An 18,445-nucleotide genomic window follows, 5' to 3' on the forward strand; every position below is an offset into this window, starting at 1 on the left:
TTGCTGCTTGCAGCTATTTTTATTATTATCATCATTATGAGTCCTATGCAAAAATAAGCTGCTAATTCCCAGGCTACAGAGATTTTTGCAAAGTACACAGTATACTTTGACTTCCTTTTAGTTTGTTGAGAAAGTACAAATGTCCTTCCACCCCTTACATAGAATGACAGCTCATTCATCTCTACAGGTAATGTATTGATGTACTTAACTACCTAATAAGCAATCCACAATTATTCTTTTCATAAAAATTCAATTTTATTTTTCCCATTTGCAAGGCAAATAAGGATTAACTTTGCTCACTGTAACAACTCTGGACAATTATTTTTTTTTCTATGAGTCTGTAGATTACTTGATTGGGTGAAACTTTTCTCACATGAAGTGCAGTTGTACGGCCTCTTACCAGTATGCACTCTCTCCAGTTCCAATCAGGTTGTAGAAAATCACACCGAACAGAATGACATATTTTGATGTCAAATTGAATATTTGCATTACTACAGTGTTAAAAAATTAATTTAAAGTTAATTAACAGAGTTAAACATATTTAATTATTTAATCACATGATTTAAATGGGACCCACCAATAATGTGCAAATTAGCTTTTCAGTGGGTCTCCTGTTGTTTACAGGGGGTCTGAGACCCCCCTAGACCCTCTATTCGTAACATGATGTTAACAAAAATTTTAATTATTTTTTGGTAAACAATTACTTTTTTGGTAAACTCATGTTCATTCATCACTCTATACACTATAGATTGGCTTTGGTTATAATATACAATAAATTGCATTACTGTTTTTATCAATATGTGCCCAATGCAAAAACAAACAGGCAATGCCTAGACTACAAAGATTTTTGCAAAGTACACAGTAGAAATACTGGAATGAGCAAAACAACCTTATTTAAAAATTAGATTTTTTATTATTATTTGAATGCTTTAAGATTTTTAACACCATACAGTACTTTATGAATACTCATAAAATCTATTAATGATTTCAGTGGATCTGTTCAGTTCTGCATGTATCACAGTTTACAAATATTCAAATAAATGGATAAATAATAGACTAATAGAACAATTGTGTCATTGTTAACATAACTTGGCTCTATTGCTACTCTCAATCATAGAAGAATTCATAAAACAATTAGCATTTTACAGCATCAACAACAACAGTTTTCTAAACAAATACTTTGACTTCCTTTTAGTTTGTTGAGAAAGTACAAATGTCTTTTTAACCATCACATACAATGACAGCTCATTAAGAAAAACAGGCAATGAAGCAATTCACCCACTTAATTGCAATTGTTTATTGAGACAAATTTCATCCTATTTTTTCTAAATTTCATTCCATTTGCAAGGTAAATAAATATGAACTTTGCTCACTGTGTCAACCCTGGACAGTGATTTTTTTTATTATGAGTCTGTAGATTACATGATTGGCTGAAACTCTTCCCACATGAAGTGCAGTGGTACGGCCTCTCACCAGTATGCACTCTCTCATGTTTTTTCAGGTTTCCTGAACCAATGAAACTCTTCCCACATGACTTACAATGGTATGGCCTCTCACCAGTATGCACTCTCTCATGTGCTTTCAGGTTTCCTGAATTTGTGAAACCTTTTCCACATGAAGTGCAGTGGTATGGCCTCTCTCCAGTATGCACTCTCTCATGTTTTTTTAGGTTTCCTGAACTAGTGAAACTCTTTCCACAATGTGAACACTTGTAAGGTTTTTCTCCAGTATGGACTCTTTGGTGACGTTCCAAGTAACAAGCTCTGTGAAAGGCTTTCCCACACTCAGAGCACACATGATCTCTCACACCAGCATGTATGTTCTGGTGCTCTTTTAAACTGTGCAGCTGTAAAAAACTCTTTCCACAAAGTGAACACAAATAAGACTTTTCATTTAGATGAATTTCTTGGTGTTTTTTTAAAACTGATGTTGAAGAAAATGTTTTGCCATACTTATCACAGCTATATGACTTTTCTCCAGAGTGAAAGGACAGATGATCTTTGAGACCACATGCCTGTCTAAAACTCTTACCACAGTGAGAGCATGTGAAAGGCTTCTCACCAGTGTGAATTCTCATATGACGCTTAAGACTTGCTTTCTGTGTGAAAGTCTTCCCACACTGATGGCAGGAAAAAGGCTTCTCTCCAGTGTGAATTCTCATGTGCTTCTTAAGATTTTCTTTACATGTCAATGTATTCCCACAGTGTTGGCAAGTGAAAGATTTTTTGACTCTTTTTCTTTTAGTCCTTTTTTGTGAGAAATTATTTTTAGTATGTGAACCACTAAGCGATTTTTGTCCAGTTTTGAAATTATTAAGTGTCTCAAACGGATGGTGTTTCTCCTCCACTTCATTCAAGTTTTGGCTTTCCTCTTTAATGTCCATCAGGTCTAAAATGAAAACACAAAAGGGTTGCCATTAATTTCAAAAGACAAATATTAAAATTAAGAAAATGGCAGTTTTTTAAGGAACACTACAGGAACCATTTACTGCTGAAGAATATAGGAAGGCCCTTTTTAAATGCCAAACAAGAAAGCTCAAGGTTTAAATGGACACCCACCGGAATTTTATAAACATTTCTGGCCAACTATCTCACCCTTATTCATTAAAACTACATCAGTAGCAGGCCTGGGTAGCTCAGTGGTAAAAGACGCTGGCTACCACCCCTGGAGTTCGCTAGCTCGCTAGATCGGATCCCAGGGCGTGCTGAGTGACTCCAGCCAGGTCTCCTAAGCAACCAAATTGGCCAGGTTGCTAGGGAGGGTAGACTCACATGGGGTAACCTCCTCATGGTTGCTATAATGTGGTTCATTCTCGGAGGGACACGTGGTGAGTCGAGTGTGGATGCTGCGTTGGATGGCGTGAAGCCTCCACACACGCTATATCTCCATGGCAACACGCTCAACAAGCCACGTGATAAGATGTGCGGGCTGATGGTCTCAGACACGGAGGCAATTGAGATTTCATCTCCACCACCCGGATTGAAGCGAATCACTATGCGACCACTAGGACTTAAAAGCACATTGGGAATTGGGCATTCCAAATTGGGTGAAAAAGGGAAAAAAATAAAAAAACAAAAACTACATCAGAAATTGAACATACTGCCTCTGTTCCACAACATATGAACACAGCCCAAATTTCAGTCCTACCATCCAAAATCTCTCATTAACAAAGACAATAATTAGTAAAACAATAGTCGTGTGTTTAAAATCTGTTATCTCTTATCTTATTCTCCCAGACCAGACAGGCTTTATCAAAGAACATCACTCTTCAAAAACACTTATTCAATAGGGCAGGGTAAATATATTTTATTTTCCAATGCATCAGAATCTAATCGAGAGCTCGTGAATCAGAAACTAATCTGAAAATCTGTATCAATACCCAGCCCTATTATTCAACATCATGAACTCTGCAAACGACAAAATAACAACACAATTATTGTTTCAAATGATGAAAAAACGCATTTTAAATTATAAATTGGCACTTCTTTTTCAAAACATTAGAAAAAGTTGGCTTTGGGAAGTCATTCATTCATTGGATTACAGTGTTTCCCCTATATGCATTCTGTAGCACTTTTCATTAAATATACTTGACACAATGTAACGCTTGCTAGTCCTTGTCAGCTGTGTGCCTTCTGCACTGCGAAAGAGACCCCACCTCACACACACAAATACACGCTGTAACAGGGTTTGGGAAAGGAGGAAGCGTGAGTCGGAACCACATTCAACAAGATCTTAATTAGACAGAACATAAACTGAAAATCCAATGGTCCTCCCCGCCCCCTGAGAATCTGAGAGAGACGAGGGAGGGGGAGAGAGAAAGATCGAGCAGGAGAGGCAGAGAGAGAGAAAATAAAATGCTCTTCTTCAGCTCTCACGGGAACGCCGCCCAACTCAGCGGCTCCTCCGCCCCCTGGCGGACGGCAACGGCTCCTCCTTCTCCTGGCGGATGGCAACGGCTCCTCCTCCTGGCGGACGGCAGCGGCTCCTCAGTCCCCTGGTGGATGGCAGCAGTGAGTTCTCCTGGACAGCATGCCCTTCCTCCTTTCCCGGGTTTCGGCACCAATGTAACAAGGTTCGGGAAAGGAGGATGTGGGAACCGGAGTAACAAACAACAAGACTTTAATTAGACAGAACACAAACTGAAAACACAGCAACATAAACACACACAGAGCAGCCGCGTGTGTCTCTGTGTCTCTCTCTCTCTCTGGCATCCATGGCTCTTCCCTTATCTCCCTCCTGCTGATTAGGCAACTCAGCGCCGGCCGTGCATCCTCACGGCCCGGCCACGCCCTCCTCCTCATCACACACGCACATACTCACGGTGACATCACCGTGTAACGTACAAGTGTCAAACTCAAACTCACTTCATTTCATGTGGGTCAGACTGGTCTCAACCGCACAGCACAGACTATTTTGAATGCTCTTATGAACCAGTGAAAGCCCATTTGATCGCAGCACAAAATTGTCTGTTGCAAAACTCCATGTCTTGGTGATGAAACTGGTTTAAAACAAACAGCTATCGAGCTAATTTAATGCCAAAACTAAACAAACTAATAGAATGTTTTGCAAATACAAAGTGACATTTGAGAGAAAATGAAGGGTAGTTTTCATGTACGACTGGCTTAAACAAATGTGCTGTGTTTTAGAAATATATATATGTATATATATATATATATATATATATATATATATATATATATATATATATATATATATATATATATATATAAAAGAAAAAAAAAGACAAATTCTACACCATCACTTAACAAATCCATACAACTTGTAAGTCACATGACTTTTGGTACAATATTCTCAACCACCATTTTGATTCTGAAGCAACTGCCATCTTTAGCAGAGCACAATAGATTTTGATCAGTGATTATCTTTGCCAGTTTTCCACATCAGTTTCAGCTGTACTCATCATACAAAGCCTGCTGCTAGTGTGCAATGAAGCGATTTTCATTTGCATGCCCACTTGAAGAAGGCATTGGATGTTGCACGTGGACATGTACAGTGTAAATAGGAAGAAGACTAGAAGTTGTTTTTTTCTCTCTGATTTATTTAATTTTTTTGTGGCTGAAGTGAAAAGGGTCTGAATAATTTTTTAAGAGGGTTGAAGTGTGAACACTCAAGATTAGCTTTTTATATTAGGCCAAAAAAAATAATTACCACATTTTTGTCAAAAGGAATCACTTACTAGTGTTTTTGTTTATCATATCACAGTTCAAATCCCAATAGCAATATTTAAAAAAAAAAATTAAAAAAAAATCACAATATGACTTTTTGTCTAAAACGTGCAGCCCTACTCTGGAACATAACCTACTCCGGAGTAAGTTAGGTTCAGAGTAAATGGCTATGGTTACTAACATACTGTGAAAGATACTCTGTTTTTTTGGAACAGAAAGTTGAAGTTAAAAGTTTACATTGAATAAATTTACCTTGTTTAGTCACTAAACCTGTTTTCAGGAACAGACCTCTGGTCTCACAGAATCGCGTTTCCATAAGTGTTATTACTTTAATCTTCATCAACAGACAATAATGAATGAACACAAACCTCTTTGTTCCTCAGTATCTTCATCTTTCATGGCATTTGAACTGCATGGTTCTGGATAATTCATGTCCTCACTCTCTTCTTTAATAAACATCATTTTACAATGATTTATCACGCAGATCTCAGTTGTAACACCTAGAGTTATTCCTGTTCGTGTTGAAACAAGTCTTCGTTTAGGGTGATGAGAATAATGCAGCATTTATAAACATGAATCTCAATTTACATACTTCTACTCACTTCTTATTTACAGCACTGTTTAATCTCTAATGTACGTGTATGCAGTTAGCCCGTATTATTCAATGTCGGATGTTGGATATTCCTACTTGATCCGGTTTTCAAACATGCGGCGGTCTATTGTCCGATACTCGAATAATGTAGAAACAAACAAAACTACAATGGCAGTAGTTTTTACAGGTTTATGAGTATAAATAGAGAAGATTGTTTAACGTTTTTCACGTCACTGCAAACGTGTGCTAAACATCATATAATACGGAAACTTTGGTGCATTTATTTTATTCACTGATGGATTTTATTCGCTTAAAATTAATGTTTATAGTAACTCTGCAAATCTTCCAGAGCGCCGCCATGTTTGCGTGACGTCATACAACAGCATCTCGGAGAGACATTCTGAACCGCTTGTGGTCGAAAACGCTTTATGTAACTAAGGGGCCGTTTACACGACAACGTTTTCAACTAAAAACGGAAAACTTTTTATGCGTTTTGGCTGTTCGTTAACACGACAACGGCATTTTGGGGCCTGAAAACGCAGACTTTTGAAAATGGGTTTCAAAGTGCAAGTTTTTGAAAATGATGCCGTTATCGTCTCCGTGTAAACATACAAAAACCCGAATTTGTGAAAACGATGATGTCATGCACACGCGTATTATGTGTTCAGTCTATAGGCATGCGAGCGAGTACTTAAAAACAACGCGCAATACATTCAAAACTACAATGGCGGACTACAGGACTGTGTTTGTGCTACTCAAGATTGAGTTTATTGACGCTTCTCCAGCAAAGTGTAGATTTACTGCATCACTACTATGACCATCTTCATTGTTTGTATTCACCGCTCTGTGGAAGAAATCCTTAAGTGCGCAGGCACGTAGTGTTTCTTTACAAAGTGACATCGACAACTACTAGCCTGGCGTGCGTAATACAGCCTTTTTAGTCATTTTCGCGGATCCGTGTGAACGGGGATTGTTTTGACAACGTTGTCGTCTGTACGCGAAACTTTTCAAAAACGCAAAGGAAAAACGTTTTAGTACATCGCTGTCATGTAAAGTACCAAGTCAAACCCCACAGTGACTGAATTATTATTATTTATTTTTTTCATTTTTTTTTTATTTTTGGGGATTTTTCCCCTTTTTCTCCCAATTTTGGAATGCCCAATTCCCAATGCGCTCTTAAGTCCTCGTGGTCGCATAGTGATTCGCCTCAGTCCGGGTGGCGGAGGATGAATCCCAGTTGCCTCCGCGTCTGAGACAGTCAACCCGCGCATCTTATCACGTGGCTTGTTGAGCGCATTGCCACGGAGACATAGCGCGTGTGGAGGCTTCACGCCATCCACCGCGGCAACCACGCTCAATTCACCATGCGCCCCACCGAGAACAAACCACATTATAGCAACCACGAGGAGGTTACCCCATGTGACTCTACCCTCCCTAGCAACCGGGCCAATTTGGTTGCTTAGGAGACCTGGCTGGAGTCACTCAGCACACCCTGGGATTCAAACTAGCGAACTCCAGGGGTGGTAGCCAGCGTATTTTACCACTGAGCTACCCAGGCCCCCACAGTGACTGAATTATTAAACTATTAAATTATCCCCTACTGAGAAAAAAACACACAACAGTAGAACCCCTCACTGAATTGTAATATATTTAATTCATTTGTTGGGTTGAAACACTGCGTTTCCTACAGATTATTGGAGATTTTGGCTTCTTTAAATTTCCATCTGGATCAGTGGATGGGTCATTCTACACAGAAATGTCCACATGTCTGTCCACAGCCTTGCAGAAGACATATACTTTAAATACAGTGTTAAGGCAAAAATAATTTGCATACTTCAATAATATAAGATGTTCTCTAAACAACTATACCTATTTGAGCCATGAATTCATATTTTATTTTATTTTTTTAAAGTTTTTTTTATCAATTATATACAATTCCAAGAACCAAAACTGTGCTTGTCCCCAAGGTCATTTATGGAGATTTAGGGGCTATTTTGAGTTTAAGAATACATTTCTCTGCCATTGTAATAATGTATACCGCAATATCACATTTCTTACATGTATGACACAAATACATATATAATTATTTGATAAAAATTATAATAATATATATAAAATAATAAAAAATTGTATATAATATGATGGAAATAGTTGTCCCCTGGAGTCATGTCACTGGTGTTACCATGTATCAAAAAAACATTGTTTAGAAAAAATATCCAGATTTTGATGTCACTTATTACATCCTGCATCCTACTTGCTGAAGTTCTATTAAGAAAGGCACATTCTAAGTTTTCTGTCTCTTTTCAATTATCAGAAATTACCTAATTTGTTTCATTATATTAAATTTGAGGCTTTTGGGTGATGGCACTGTTATCACCTATTAAATTATAAGGGAATTGTCAAAAAATATAATACAAATGGATTAAATGACATCTTTTAGAGAGTACATCATAATTTGCAACATGAGCTTGTGATACTGCAGCTGCCATTTTATAAAATATATATTTTATAAAAAGTGCCACTGGTATACCGTCACTGGTGTTATCATTTCTCAGTAATGACCATCCTCTTTTTAGCCAGGCATTCACCTAATTTATCCTTCAACTCACAATTAGGCTGCTTTAGTTGCCTGTCTCAACCTCGGGACTCCTATCCTGAGGTCACCAGAACCGGCTGGATCCAGCTTCATTCCTGCTTCGTGTTGGACTCCACTGCTACGTGTCGCTGTGTGATGATGACTAATAGCAGCCGGGGCCAGCCAAACATCACTTCAGTCTATTACAATGGACTTCAGAGGATGAACTGATGCCAACTCCAACCATAAGACATGGGATACTTCATATGCCATTGCCTGAACCTTGGATTTAGGATAGACCTCCTCGAAATTACCGGCCAGGTTGAACTGCGATGCACCTAACTGACCTCTGCCTGTATCACCTCGGTCTAATGATGGACTACAACCTTGAAATGGAATACATAGACTATCAATTAATTGCCAACAAAACCCTTTATCAGCCAACCAACAAGGACAATGCATCTATGTGAGCTTCTGCAGTTAATCCAGGATGAACTTCAAAGACATTAGTCATTAATCTTACAGTTCATACAAAATCTTTGTTTAAACACTGAACCTTAACACTAACTTAGTTTAATAATTTTAAACCATGACTTGCACTATACATTATTAAGTAATATTGGCATTATATTCATGATGTTAGCCAGAGGTGAACTGGCCCCGACAGTGAGCCTGGTTTCTCCCAAGGTTATTTTTCTCCATTAACCAACATCTGAAGGAGTTTTGTGTTCCTTGCCACAGTCGCCTTCGGCTTGCTCACTGGGGTTATAAATACAATTATTATTTAATTACTTATTTTTAAACACAATTCACAATCGTATTTTATCAAACTACACAATGATGACTCTAAGACATTATAGGTATTACAGTTTCATTTTTCTGTTAATGCATGATCTTCTGTAAAGTTGCTTTGAAACGATGTGTGTTGTGAAAGGCGCTATACAAATAAAAATGACCTGACTTGACCAGTAACACCAGTGACAACCATGGGTGAAAAGGCTTTAGTAAAGTCTGTTTATTAAGTTGTTATGCATACAATAGCACTTATTAACAATATTTCTTGACTGTAGCTTGTCTTTGTTTCTTTAGTCAGGTATGGCTAAACATGGTATTGATAGAAGATAGAAGTTCATCTGGCCACCCGGCCAAGCGTTAGAGATGACGTTAAATGATATTAGTGACAAACAGATTATTTGCTTAATTCCAGAGCCCCTGGCACTGATCAGTGATCAGTTCAAATTGAGCAGGGGTTCTGGAAGTTCATCATGGGGCACCTGGACAGATAAAGTAAGGTCGTGGACAGAAAGGTGCAAAGGCACCATGTCTTTGTTCTTTATTAATAGCTGAGGACTGTTCCAAGCTTCCCCTTCTTACTCCAGTAACACAGTATTAGACAACATATATGCCATAAGAGCGTGATCATTTTTTAATTTTTTTAATTATTATTACTTTTAGATTTTAATGTTTTCCTAAAGCAGTTTTTTTTTTAAATATGCAAAGACAGTTGTTAAAGATATTCTTCTTAAGTGTCAGTGATAATATTTGTTTTTATAGCAACGGGTGGATTTGGGCAAGGGCGACATGGGCAGCCGTCCAGGGCAGCATCTTGCCACACAAAAAAATGGGCGCTCTGAAGTCCACCAGCCATCTCAACTCCAGCAACACACAACCCTCAAATTCCACTTCTTTGGAGTTCATATGGCAGGCCATTAGGCAGCACATTGGCTTTCAGTTCACTGGTACCCAGTTCTTTTTCTGACTTTTCTGTTATTCACATGGAGGATGATGAGCGCCCAGAGGAATTGTACCAATGACTTATGGCCTTTGCTGAAGATTCGTTGTTGTGTACTAATGTTCTCAGTCACCATGGTGAAGTGTTGACAGAGGATGAAGAGCTTTCTACCACATTAGAAAATATGGTGGTCCTCACATTGTTAAAATTGATTCACCCCAGCCGGCCCAAGCTTGTTAAGCAAAGATATGGCACAGAGCTGCGGTCTCACACCCTGGCCTCCATCAAACCTGAAATATTGCAAGTCCTGGGCTCCCTGTTAGATGAGATTCACTTATCTGATGATGCGCAAATCAGTTAAAATTATGGAGCCTCGTCAGCCTCCTCGGGATATTAAGAGCAGTTTCAATGCCGCTCATGGAAGACCTCATCGCATCAGAGTCTGTCCCTTGTGCAAGCAAGCTAGCCGCTCAGACATGAGCCACTTTTTAAGTGAATGTGATTATCTTCCAGATAGCGATTTGCACTACATTTTTAATACAAGGCAAATAGTGGATGTGCTAGAAAGTTTGTCTGAGGTAGATGATGATGTGCATGATGGTCCACTCCTCTGCAACAAGTCCAATGACGCAGCTCCTCAGGGTGCCGTATGTTCAGACACTTCAGTCCCCGTACTTTGATGTTTTCTATGGACTCCTGTCTTTGAACCTCAGAACCACACAGAGGCGCTCGTGTTGTGCCGGACAGTGGTTCAGCCAACCAAAAGTGGCCACTCACTACCTGTACAAATTGACCCGCAAGCACCTCCACCCATCTGACACTGTGGCACAGTTTCAGTCCCTGCTTCAAGAGTATGACGTTGTCTTTGGCCCTCACTTCGAGGGCTATAACAGTGCTGCAGGGCCCTTCAAGGCCAAGGTCAATATGGGGCCTGTGGAATCCCACAATGCAAAGGTCACCTAAATTTTTATGCAAGGGCCAAGCTTGTGGAGCTCCAAATTAAGTTTTACCAGCTGGAGGATCTTGGTGTGTTTAGGCGCCCTGAATTGGTGGATGTTGTGGTGGAATACCTCGACCCTTCCATCTTGGTAAAGAAGTCCAATGGAGGGTCACGTTTAGTTACCGCATTTGCCGATGTTGGCTGTTATAGCAAGCCCCAGCCCTCATTGCTACCTGATATTACATCTCATCACGCAGTGGTAACATATTATTGTCACTGATCTGACTAGTTCATTCTACCAGATACCCCGGCGCGTGAGTCGATGAAGTATTGTGGAATTGTGACCACCTTCAAGGGGGTGCAGGTTTACACAAGATCCGCAATGGGTATGCCTGGGACAGAGACAGCCCGTGAAGAGCTCATGTGCCATGCGTTAGGTCACCTGCTGCAGGAGGGCTTTGTGGCCAAGCTTGCTGATGACCTCTATTGCGGGGGCAATACACCATATGAGTTACTTTTAAACAGGAAGAAGGTCCTGCAAGCTCTTTGTAAGTGTGACCTTTACCATTCTCGGTTGGATGTGGTGTGCTGGTGCTATTACAGTCAGTCCCCATCATGTCTATACCTTGGCCTCTTGCCATGCTCCAGACAGCGTCGTGCATATGCGATCCTTCATTGGGGCTTACAAAGTTCTATCTCGGGTAATCCCCAAGGTGGACTCAAGATGGCGCCGAGTATGGCTGCTGCGTTGCGAGCTCCGACACAACATAGCAATGTTTTGTTTGTTTTGTTTACAATTCTTATGTTTTTTGTCTTGGATGTTGTCTGCCTTATTGTCTACGACAGACAAACACTTTTGGACATTGGTTCAGCGATCTCACACCGAAAACGGGACTTCACATTCCTCAATGCCGACCCGCTGTTTACAAACACGCCAGCGGAGCCCTTTGTCTGGGCAGCACGGCCACGGAAACGCAAGAGGAAAAGGGGAAACAGAGCCGGCGTTCTCATCAGAGTAAGACGCCGCGCAAATCGACCCCCGCTACCCACTATTCTACTGGCAAATGTTCAGTCTCTGGATAACAAGCTCTGCGAGCTGAAAGCGCGGATCTCTTTCCAATGAGAGACGAGGGACTACTGCATTATCTGCCTAACAGAAACTTGGATGTCTGTGGAGATTCCAGACTCAGCCATTGAACCCGCGGGGTTCTCCATGCACCGAGCGGACAGAGCGAAAGACCTCTCAGGTAAAACTAGAGGAGGTGGTGTATGTTTTATGATCAACAAATCCTGGTGTGATCAGAGGAACGTACATTCCATCAAGTCTTTCTGTTCTCCTGATCTGGAATTTCTTATGCTTCTGTGTCGACCATTCTGGCTACCGAGGGAATTCACAGCGGTCATTATCACTGCCGTGTACATCCCGCCACAAGCCGACACAGACCGGGCACTCAAGGAACTGTACGGGATTATAAGTGAGCAGGAAACCACGCACCCTGAGGCCGCGTTCATTGTGACCGGGGACTTTAATAAAGCCAGTTTAAAATCAGTCGCACCAAAATATCACCAGCACATTAGTTTCAACACACGAGGGGACCGGGTTTTGGATCATTGCTACTCTCCGTTCCAGGATGGCTACAAATCCCTCCCCCACCCACCATTTGGCAAATCGGACCACTCTTCCATTCTGCTTCTGCCCGCTTACAGGCAGAAATTGAAACAGGAAGCACCCACCCTCAGAACGATCCAGTGCTGGTCGGACCAATCAGACTCTACGCTACAGGACTGTTTTGATCACATGGACTGGGAGATGTTCCGGTCCGCCTCTGATGACAACATCGAGCTTTACGCTGATAGCGTAATGTGTTTCATCAGAATGTGCGTAGAGGAAGTGATTCCGACCAGAACTGTGCGAATCTATCCGAATCAGAAGCCGTGGATCAATAGCGATGTTCGCGTGGCACTTAATGTGCGGACCTCTGCTTTTAATTCCGGGAACGCGGAGGAGCATAAACAAGCCAGTTATGCCCTCCGAAAAACTATCAAAACAGCAAAACGCCAGTACAGGAGCAAGATTGAAGGACAGTTTAACACCACCAACTCTAGAAGCATGTGGCAGGGAATTAACATCATCACGGACTTTAAAGGGAATAAAAACTCCGCCATGAACACCGCTGCCTCTCTACCGGATGAGCTAAATACTTTTTATGCTCGTTTCGAGGGAAATAACACCGCCCTCACGGAGAGAGCTCTCGCGGCTGAAGCTACAGAGGTTAGTTCACTCTCCGTCTCTGTAGCGGATGTAACCCGATCCTTCCGACGGGTGAATATCCGCAAAGCCGCGGGTCCAGACGGCATTCCAGGCCGCGTCATCAGAGCGTGCGCGAACCAGCTGGCTGGTGTTTTTACGGACATTTTCAACCTTTCCCTCTCTTTGTCTGTAGTCCCCACATGCTTTAAAACACCCACCATTGTGCCTGTTCCAAAACAATCAAAAATAACTTGTTTAAATGACTGGCGTCCTGTTGCTCTGACCCCCATCATCAGCAAATGTTTTGAGAGACTAATCAGAGATTACATCTGCTCTGTCTTGCCACTCAATCTTGACCCGCTGCAGTTTGCTTACCACAACAACCGCTCCACTGATGATGCCATTGCATCTACAATACACACTGCTCTCTCCCACCTGGAAAAAAAGAACACTTATGTGAGAATGCTGTTTGTAGACTACAGCTCAGCATTCAACACCATAGTGCCCTCCAAGCTAGATGAGAAACTCCGGGCTCTGGGCTTAAACAGCTCGCTGTGTAGCTGGATCCTGGACTTCCTGTCAAGCAGACGCCAGGTGGTTAGAATAGGCAGCAACATCTCCTCATCACTGATCCTCAACACTGGAGCCCCGCAGGGCTGTGTTCTCAGCCCACTACTGTATTCCTTGTACACACATGACTGTGTGGCAACACATAGCTCCAATGCCATCATTAAGTTTGCTGATGACACGACGGTGGTAGGTCTGATCACTGACAATGATGAAACAGCCTACAGAGAGGAGGTGCACACTCTGACACACTGGTGTCAGGAGCACAACCTCTCCCTCAACGTCAGTAAGACAAAGGAGCTTGTGGTGGACTTCAGAAGAAAAGACAGAGAACACAGTCCCATCACCATCAATGGAGCACCAGTGGAGAGAGTCAGCAGCTTCAAGTTCCTGGGTGTCCACATCACTGAGGAACTCACATGGTCCGTCCACACTGAAGTCGTTGTGAAGAAGGCTCATCAGCGCCTCTTCTTCCTGAGACGGCTGAGGAAGTTTGGAATGAACCGCCACATCCTCACACGGTTCTACACCTGCACTGTAGAGAGCATCCTGACTGGCTGTATCTCCGCCTGGTACGGCAATAGCACCGCCCACAACCGCAAAGCACTGCAAAGGGTGGTGCGAACTGCCAAACACATCATCGGAGGTGAGCTTCCCTCCCTCCAGGAAATATATACAAGGCGGTGTGTGAAAAAAGCTCAGAGGATCATCAGAGACTCCAGCCACCCGAGCCATGGGCTGTTCTCACTGCTACCATCAGGTAGGCGGTATCGCAGCATCAGGACCCGTACCAGCCGACTCCATGATAGCTTCTTCCCCCAAGCAATCAGACTTCTGAACTCTTGATCTCTCATGATCAATATACATCAGCACTGCACTTTATTACCCTTACTCTTATATCTCACACCGGACTGTCATAAATTATATCATTATTATATTATGTCTCTCTTAACAACTGACTATCAACCGACAGCCTGAATGTCAATACAGTACAATACTGTACATTCTATATATATATATATATATATACTTTTTTTTTTGTATATATATTTTAATTTTTAATTTTTATTGAATAATGTGTATCTATATAGTAAAAAACAAAAAAACAAAAAACAAAAACAAAAACGTATTGTATACTGTACAGTGTATGTTATTATTTGTATATTGTTGAGTGTAATTATGTGTATAACAGATGTTTAAATTGTGTTGTGTTAATTTGATGTTATTGTAAATTGGTATATGTCTCATCACTGTCACGACTGCTATGTTGATTGGAACTGCACCCAAGAATTTCACACACCATTGCACTTGTGTATATGGCTGTGTGACAATAAAGTGATTTGATTTGATTTGATTTGAGGTGTTCGGCACACGTTGCCCCATTGGAGGACATCATTGCTGGGTGTCAGTCTCAGGAGGCAATTGTGTCGACTGATGGGTTGATGGAGGCATTTCAGAGCATCCAACATGTTCATTTTCTGTCATCACTCTACCAAGGCCAAGTGACCAGCTATGGATCGTGACAGATGGCGCAGTCAGACAGCCGGGTATTGGTGCAACCCTATATGGGACTCGGGGTGACAAGTTGCATCTTGCTGGCTTCTTTAGCGCTAAGCTACGGGGTTCACAGACTACCTTGTGAGGTGGAAGCCCTTTCCATTGCCACTGCCACTAAGCAATTTAGTCCATACATCATACAAGCTGATAAAAGTGCTTGTGTTCTTACCGACAGCAAGCCATGTGTGCATTCATATGAGAAGATTTGCCACAGTGAGTTCTCAGCAAGTCACCTCATCACAAATGTCCTGTCTGTGGTTAGCCGATACCAGGCCTCGGTCAGACATGTCTCTGGCTCTGCTATTCTCCCCTCTGACTTTGCCAGTTGCAATGCTCCTCCATGCTGTGATGGTGGCTGCCAGGTGTGCTCCTTCATTTCATGTATAGCAGAGTCCTTGGTACGCTTCACCTCTGTAAAAGAGGTGTTGGATGGTTCTGTACGTCTCACCTTTACCAGTTGGCCTTCCTGGTTGGCTATACAATCGGAATGCCCTGATTTTTGTCACACTCATGCCCATCTCGTTAAAGGTACAAGAAGCTGACGAACTTGAAAGATGTTAAAAGGTACCTGAATGTGGCTATCATTGCGACCGATGGCCTGCTTGTTGTTAAACATAATGTGCCCTTCTCTCCAGCCCAGGAGTGCATAGTAGTGCCACGACAGGTGTTAGAAGGCCTGTTAACTGCGTTCCACATCCAGCTAGGTCACCCCACTAGCAACCAGCTTAAGGTAGTTGTTAAAAATTACCTTTATGCCCTGGATTTAGACAAGTCAAAGTCAAGTCGTCAAATTTATTTGTATAGCGCTTTTCACAACGGGCATTGTTTCAAAGCAGCTGTACGTGAAATTATGCTATAACAGAAAATGAATGACTATAATGCCAATACTAGTTATTCATGTTTAGAACTATTAGTGGTTAAAATGAGTAAACTAAGTGCTGTGGGTCAATGATTAAACAAAATGATTTTATATTAACTATAAGTTTTAGTGTTAAAGTCCTTGAAGTCATCCTGAATTAACTGAGGAAATACACGTCCTTTGATGTAGGCCAGTGAAGGCTTTTGTTAGTGGTTAATTCATTTTCTATGTAGTTTAAGAGAGTGTTGTCCCTCCTTTGACCATGTTGATATAGGTATCATTCAGTGAGGAGCATTGCAGTCCAGCTGGAAGCTTATGGTTGGTTATTTTGGTGAACTCCATCCTGAGCTCATGCTTCAGGCAGTGGATCATGAAGAATCCCATGTCTTTGAGTCTTAGTAGAATGAAGTGAAGTCTGTCTGGAACATGCTGCAGTTGGTCATCATCACTCAGCGACACAGTGGGAATCGGACATCAGGCAGGACCGGAGATGGATCTGGCAGGCTCTGGTAACCTCGTGATATAATCCTGAGGTTTAGACAGGGAAAGAAATGGAATAAAATGAGTGTAGATGCCATAAAATTTAAAGCAGGGTTAAAGCATAAAAGAAGTGTTTTCGGTTCTGGCAGACCTATCCAAAGCAGCATAGCTATAAATTAGATGTATGCCTGGCTGAAAAGATAAGTCTTTAGTCTAGATTTAAACTAAGAGAGTGTGTCTAAGTTCTGAACACTGCTAGGAAGACTATTCCATAGTTTAGGTCAAATATGAAAACGATCTCCCTCCTTTTGTGGATTTTGATATTCTCGTCATTGTTAACAGGCTGGAGTTTTGTGGTCGTAGTGAGCGCGATGGATTATAGAGTGACAGAAGGTCACTTAAGTACTTTGGAGCTAGACCATTTAAAGCTTTGTAAGTAATTAACAGAATTTTAAAATGAATACAAAACTGGTAGCCAATGTAACGCCGATAAAATGGGGCTGATATGATCGTATTTCTGGTTCTAGTTAGCACTCTCACTGCTGCGTTTTGTACCAACTAAAGTTTATTTATTAAACCTGCAGGACATCCACCAAGTAATGCATTACAATAATCTATTCTTGAGGTCATGAATGCATTACTTAGTTTTTCAGCATCAGAAACAGATAGCATGTGTCATAACTTGGAAATATTTCTGAGGTGGAAGAATGCAGTTCTGCAAGTATTGGAAATTTGTTTTCAAAGATTAGATTGCTATCAAATATAACACCATAATTTTTTGCTGTAGAGGCTGACATTACAGTTCATCCATCAAGAGTCAGATGATATTTTAGCATCTTATTTTTTGAGGTTTTTGTTCCAATAATTAGTACTTATGTTTTATCGGAATTGAGTAGAAAAAAATTTCTAGCCATCCACTAATATAATTTATATATTCTGTTAATTTGAAAAATTGTGAAATTTCCTATAATTGTGAAATTTGCCCTAAAATTGATCCCTGTGGCACTCCATACTTTAATTTAAGTTGACAGTTCCTCATTTACACAGACAAAGTAGTAGCAGTCAGAGAGATAGGACCTAAACCAAGCTAATGCCTGTCTACAAATGTCAACATAATTCTCAAGCCTATCCAAGAGAATGTCATGATCTATGGTGTCAAAGGCAGCACTAAGATCTAAAAGCACTAGAAGAGAAATGCAACCGCGATCAGATGATAAGAGCAAGTCATTTGTAACTCTGATAAGTGCAGTCTCTGTACTATGATGGGGCCTAAATCCTGACTGAAATTCTTCATGTATACCATTTCGCTGTATAAAATTAACATAGTTGGGAGGACACTACCTTTTCTAGTATTTTTGACATAAATTTGAAATTGGTCTATAAGTAGCAAATTCTCCTGGATCAAGCTGTGGTTTCTTGATAAGCAGTTTGATAAGAAGAGTTTCTGAGATTACAGGAAACACATCTAACATACAGTACATGTTGTTGATTTTGATGTTTTGATAATTTTGTTAGCTCTTCCTGACCTATAACAGCGAAGGATTGAAGTTGCTCGTAGGGAATAATTTAGTCTTCTGGGGTGTTGTGGCAGACAGATGTGCAATTCCAATTTTGTTTCTGATGATTTTGATTTTATCAGCAAAGAAATTCATAAAAGTCATTACTAATATGCTGCGATGGAATATCTGGTTCAATAGAAGTTTTAT

General features: G+C 41.0%; 2 protein-coding genes across 3 annotated transcripts in view; both read right to left on the reverse strand.

The window, feature by feature from the left end:
- LOC127442920 (zinc finger protein 239-like) overlaps positions 1 to 18,445 on the reverse strand; it is a 128,767-nt gene that overhangs the window by 49,199 nt on the left and 61,123 nt on the right. The window lies entirely within an intron of this gene.
- On the reverse strand, positions 931 to 6,150 carry LOC127442935 (zinc finger protein 501-like). 2 transcript variants are annotated; one of them, XM_051701337.1, is made up of 3 exons: positions 5,789 to 6,150; positions 5,555 to 5,698; positions 931 to 2,388 (listed from the first exon to the last, which is right to left on the reverse strand). In XM_051701337.1, the coding sequence occupies exons 2-3, from the start codon at positions 5,646 to 5,648 to the stop codon at positions 1,370 to 1,372; spliced, it is 1,113 nt and encodes a 370-aa protein (XP_051557297.1). In that variant the 5' UTR covers positions 5,649 to 5,698; positions 5,789 to 6,150; the 3' UTR covers positions 931 to 1,369. The 2 variants fall into 2 exon arrangements, with proteins under 2 accessions (XP_051557297.1, XP_051557298.1); XM_051701338.1 differs by lacking the exon at positions 5,789 to 6,150 and adding an exon at positions 3,876 to 4,041 and having other exon boundaries at positions 5,555 to 5,692.

Source organism: Myxocyprinus asiaticus, chromosome 6, assembly GCF_019703515.2.
Source record: "Myxocyprinus asiaticus isolate MX2 ecotype Aquarium Trade chromosome 6, UBuf_Myxa_2, whole genome shotgun sequence".
NCBI lineage: Eukaryota > Metazoa > Chordata > Actinopteri > Cypriniformes > Catostomidae > Myxocyprinus > Myxocyprinus asiaticus.

What these genes read in the sequence shown, in the direction of transcription:
- LOC127442935 (XM_051701337.1), bottom strand. Translation starts at nt 5,648, where the DNA reads ATGATGTTTATTAAAGAAGAGAGTGAGGACATGAATTATCCAGAACCA. An exon ending in AGATACTGAGGAACAAAGAG is followed by an intron (nt 2,389 to 5,554) that starts GTTTGTGTTCAT and finishes TTTTCATTTTAG; the next exon opens with ACCTGATGGACATTAAAGAG.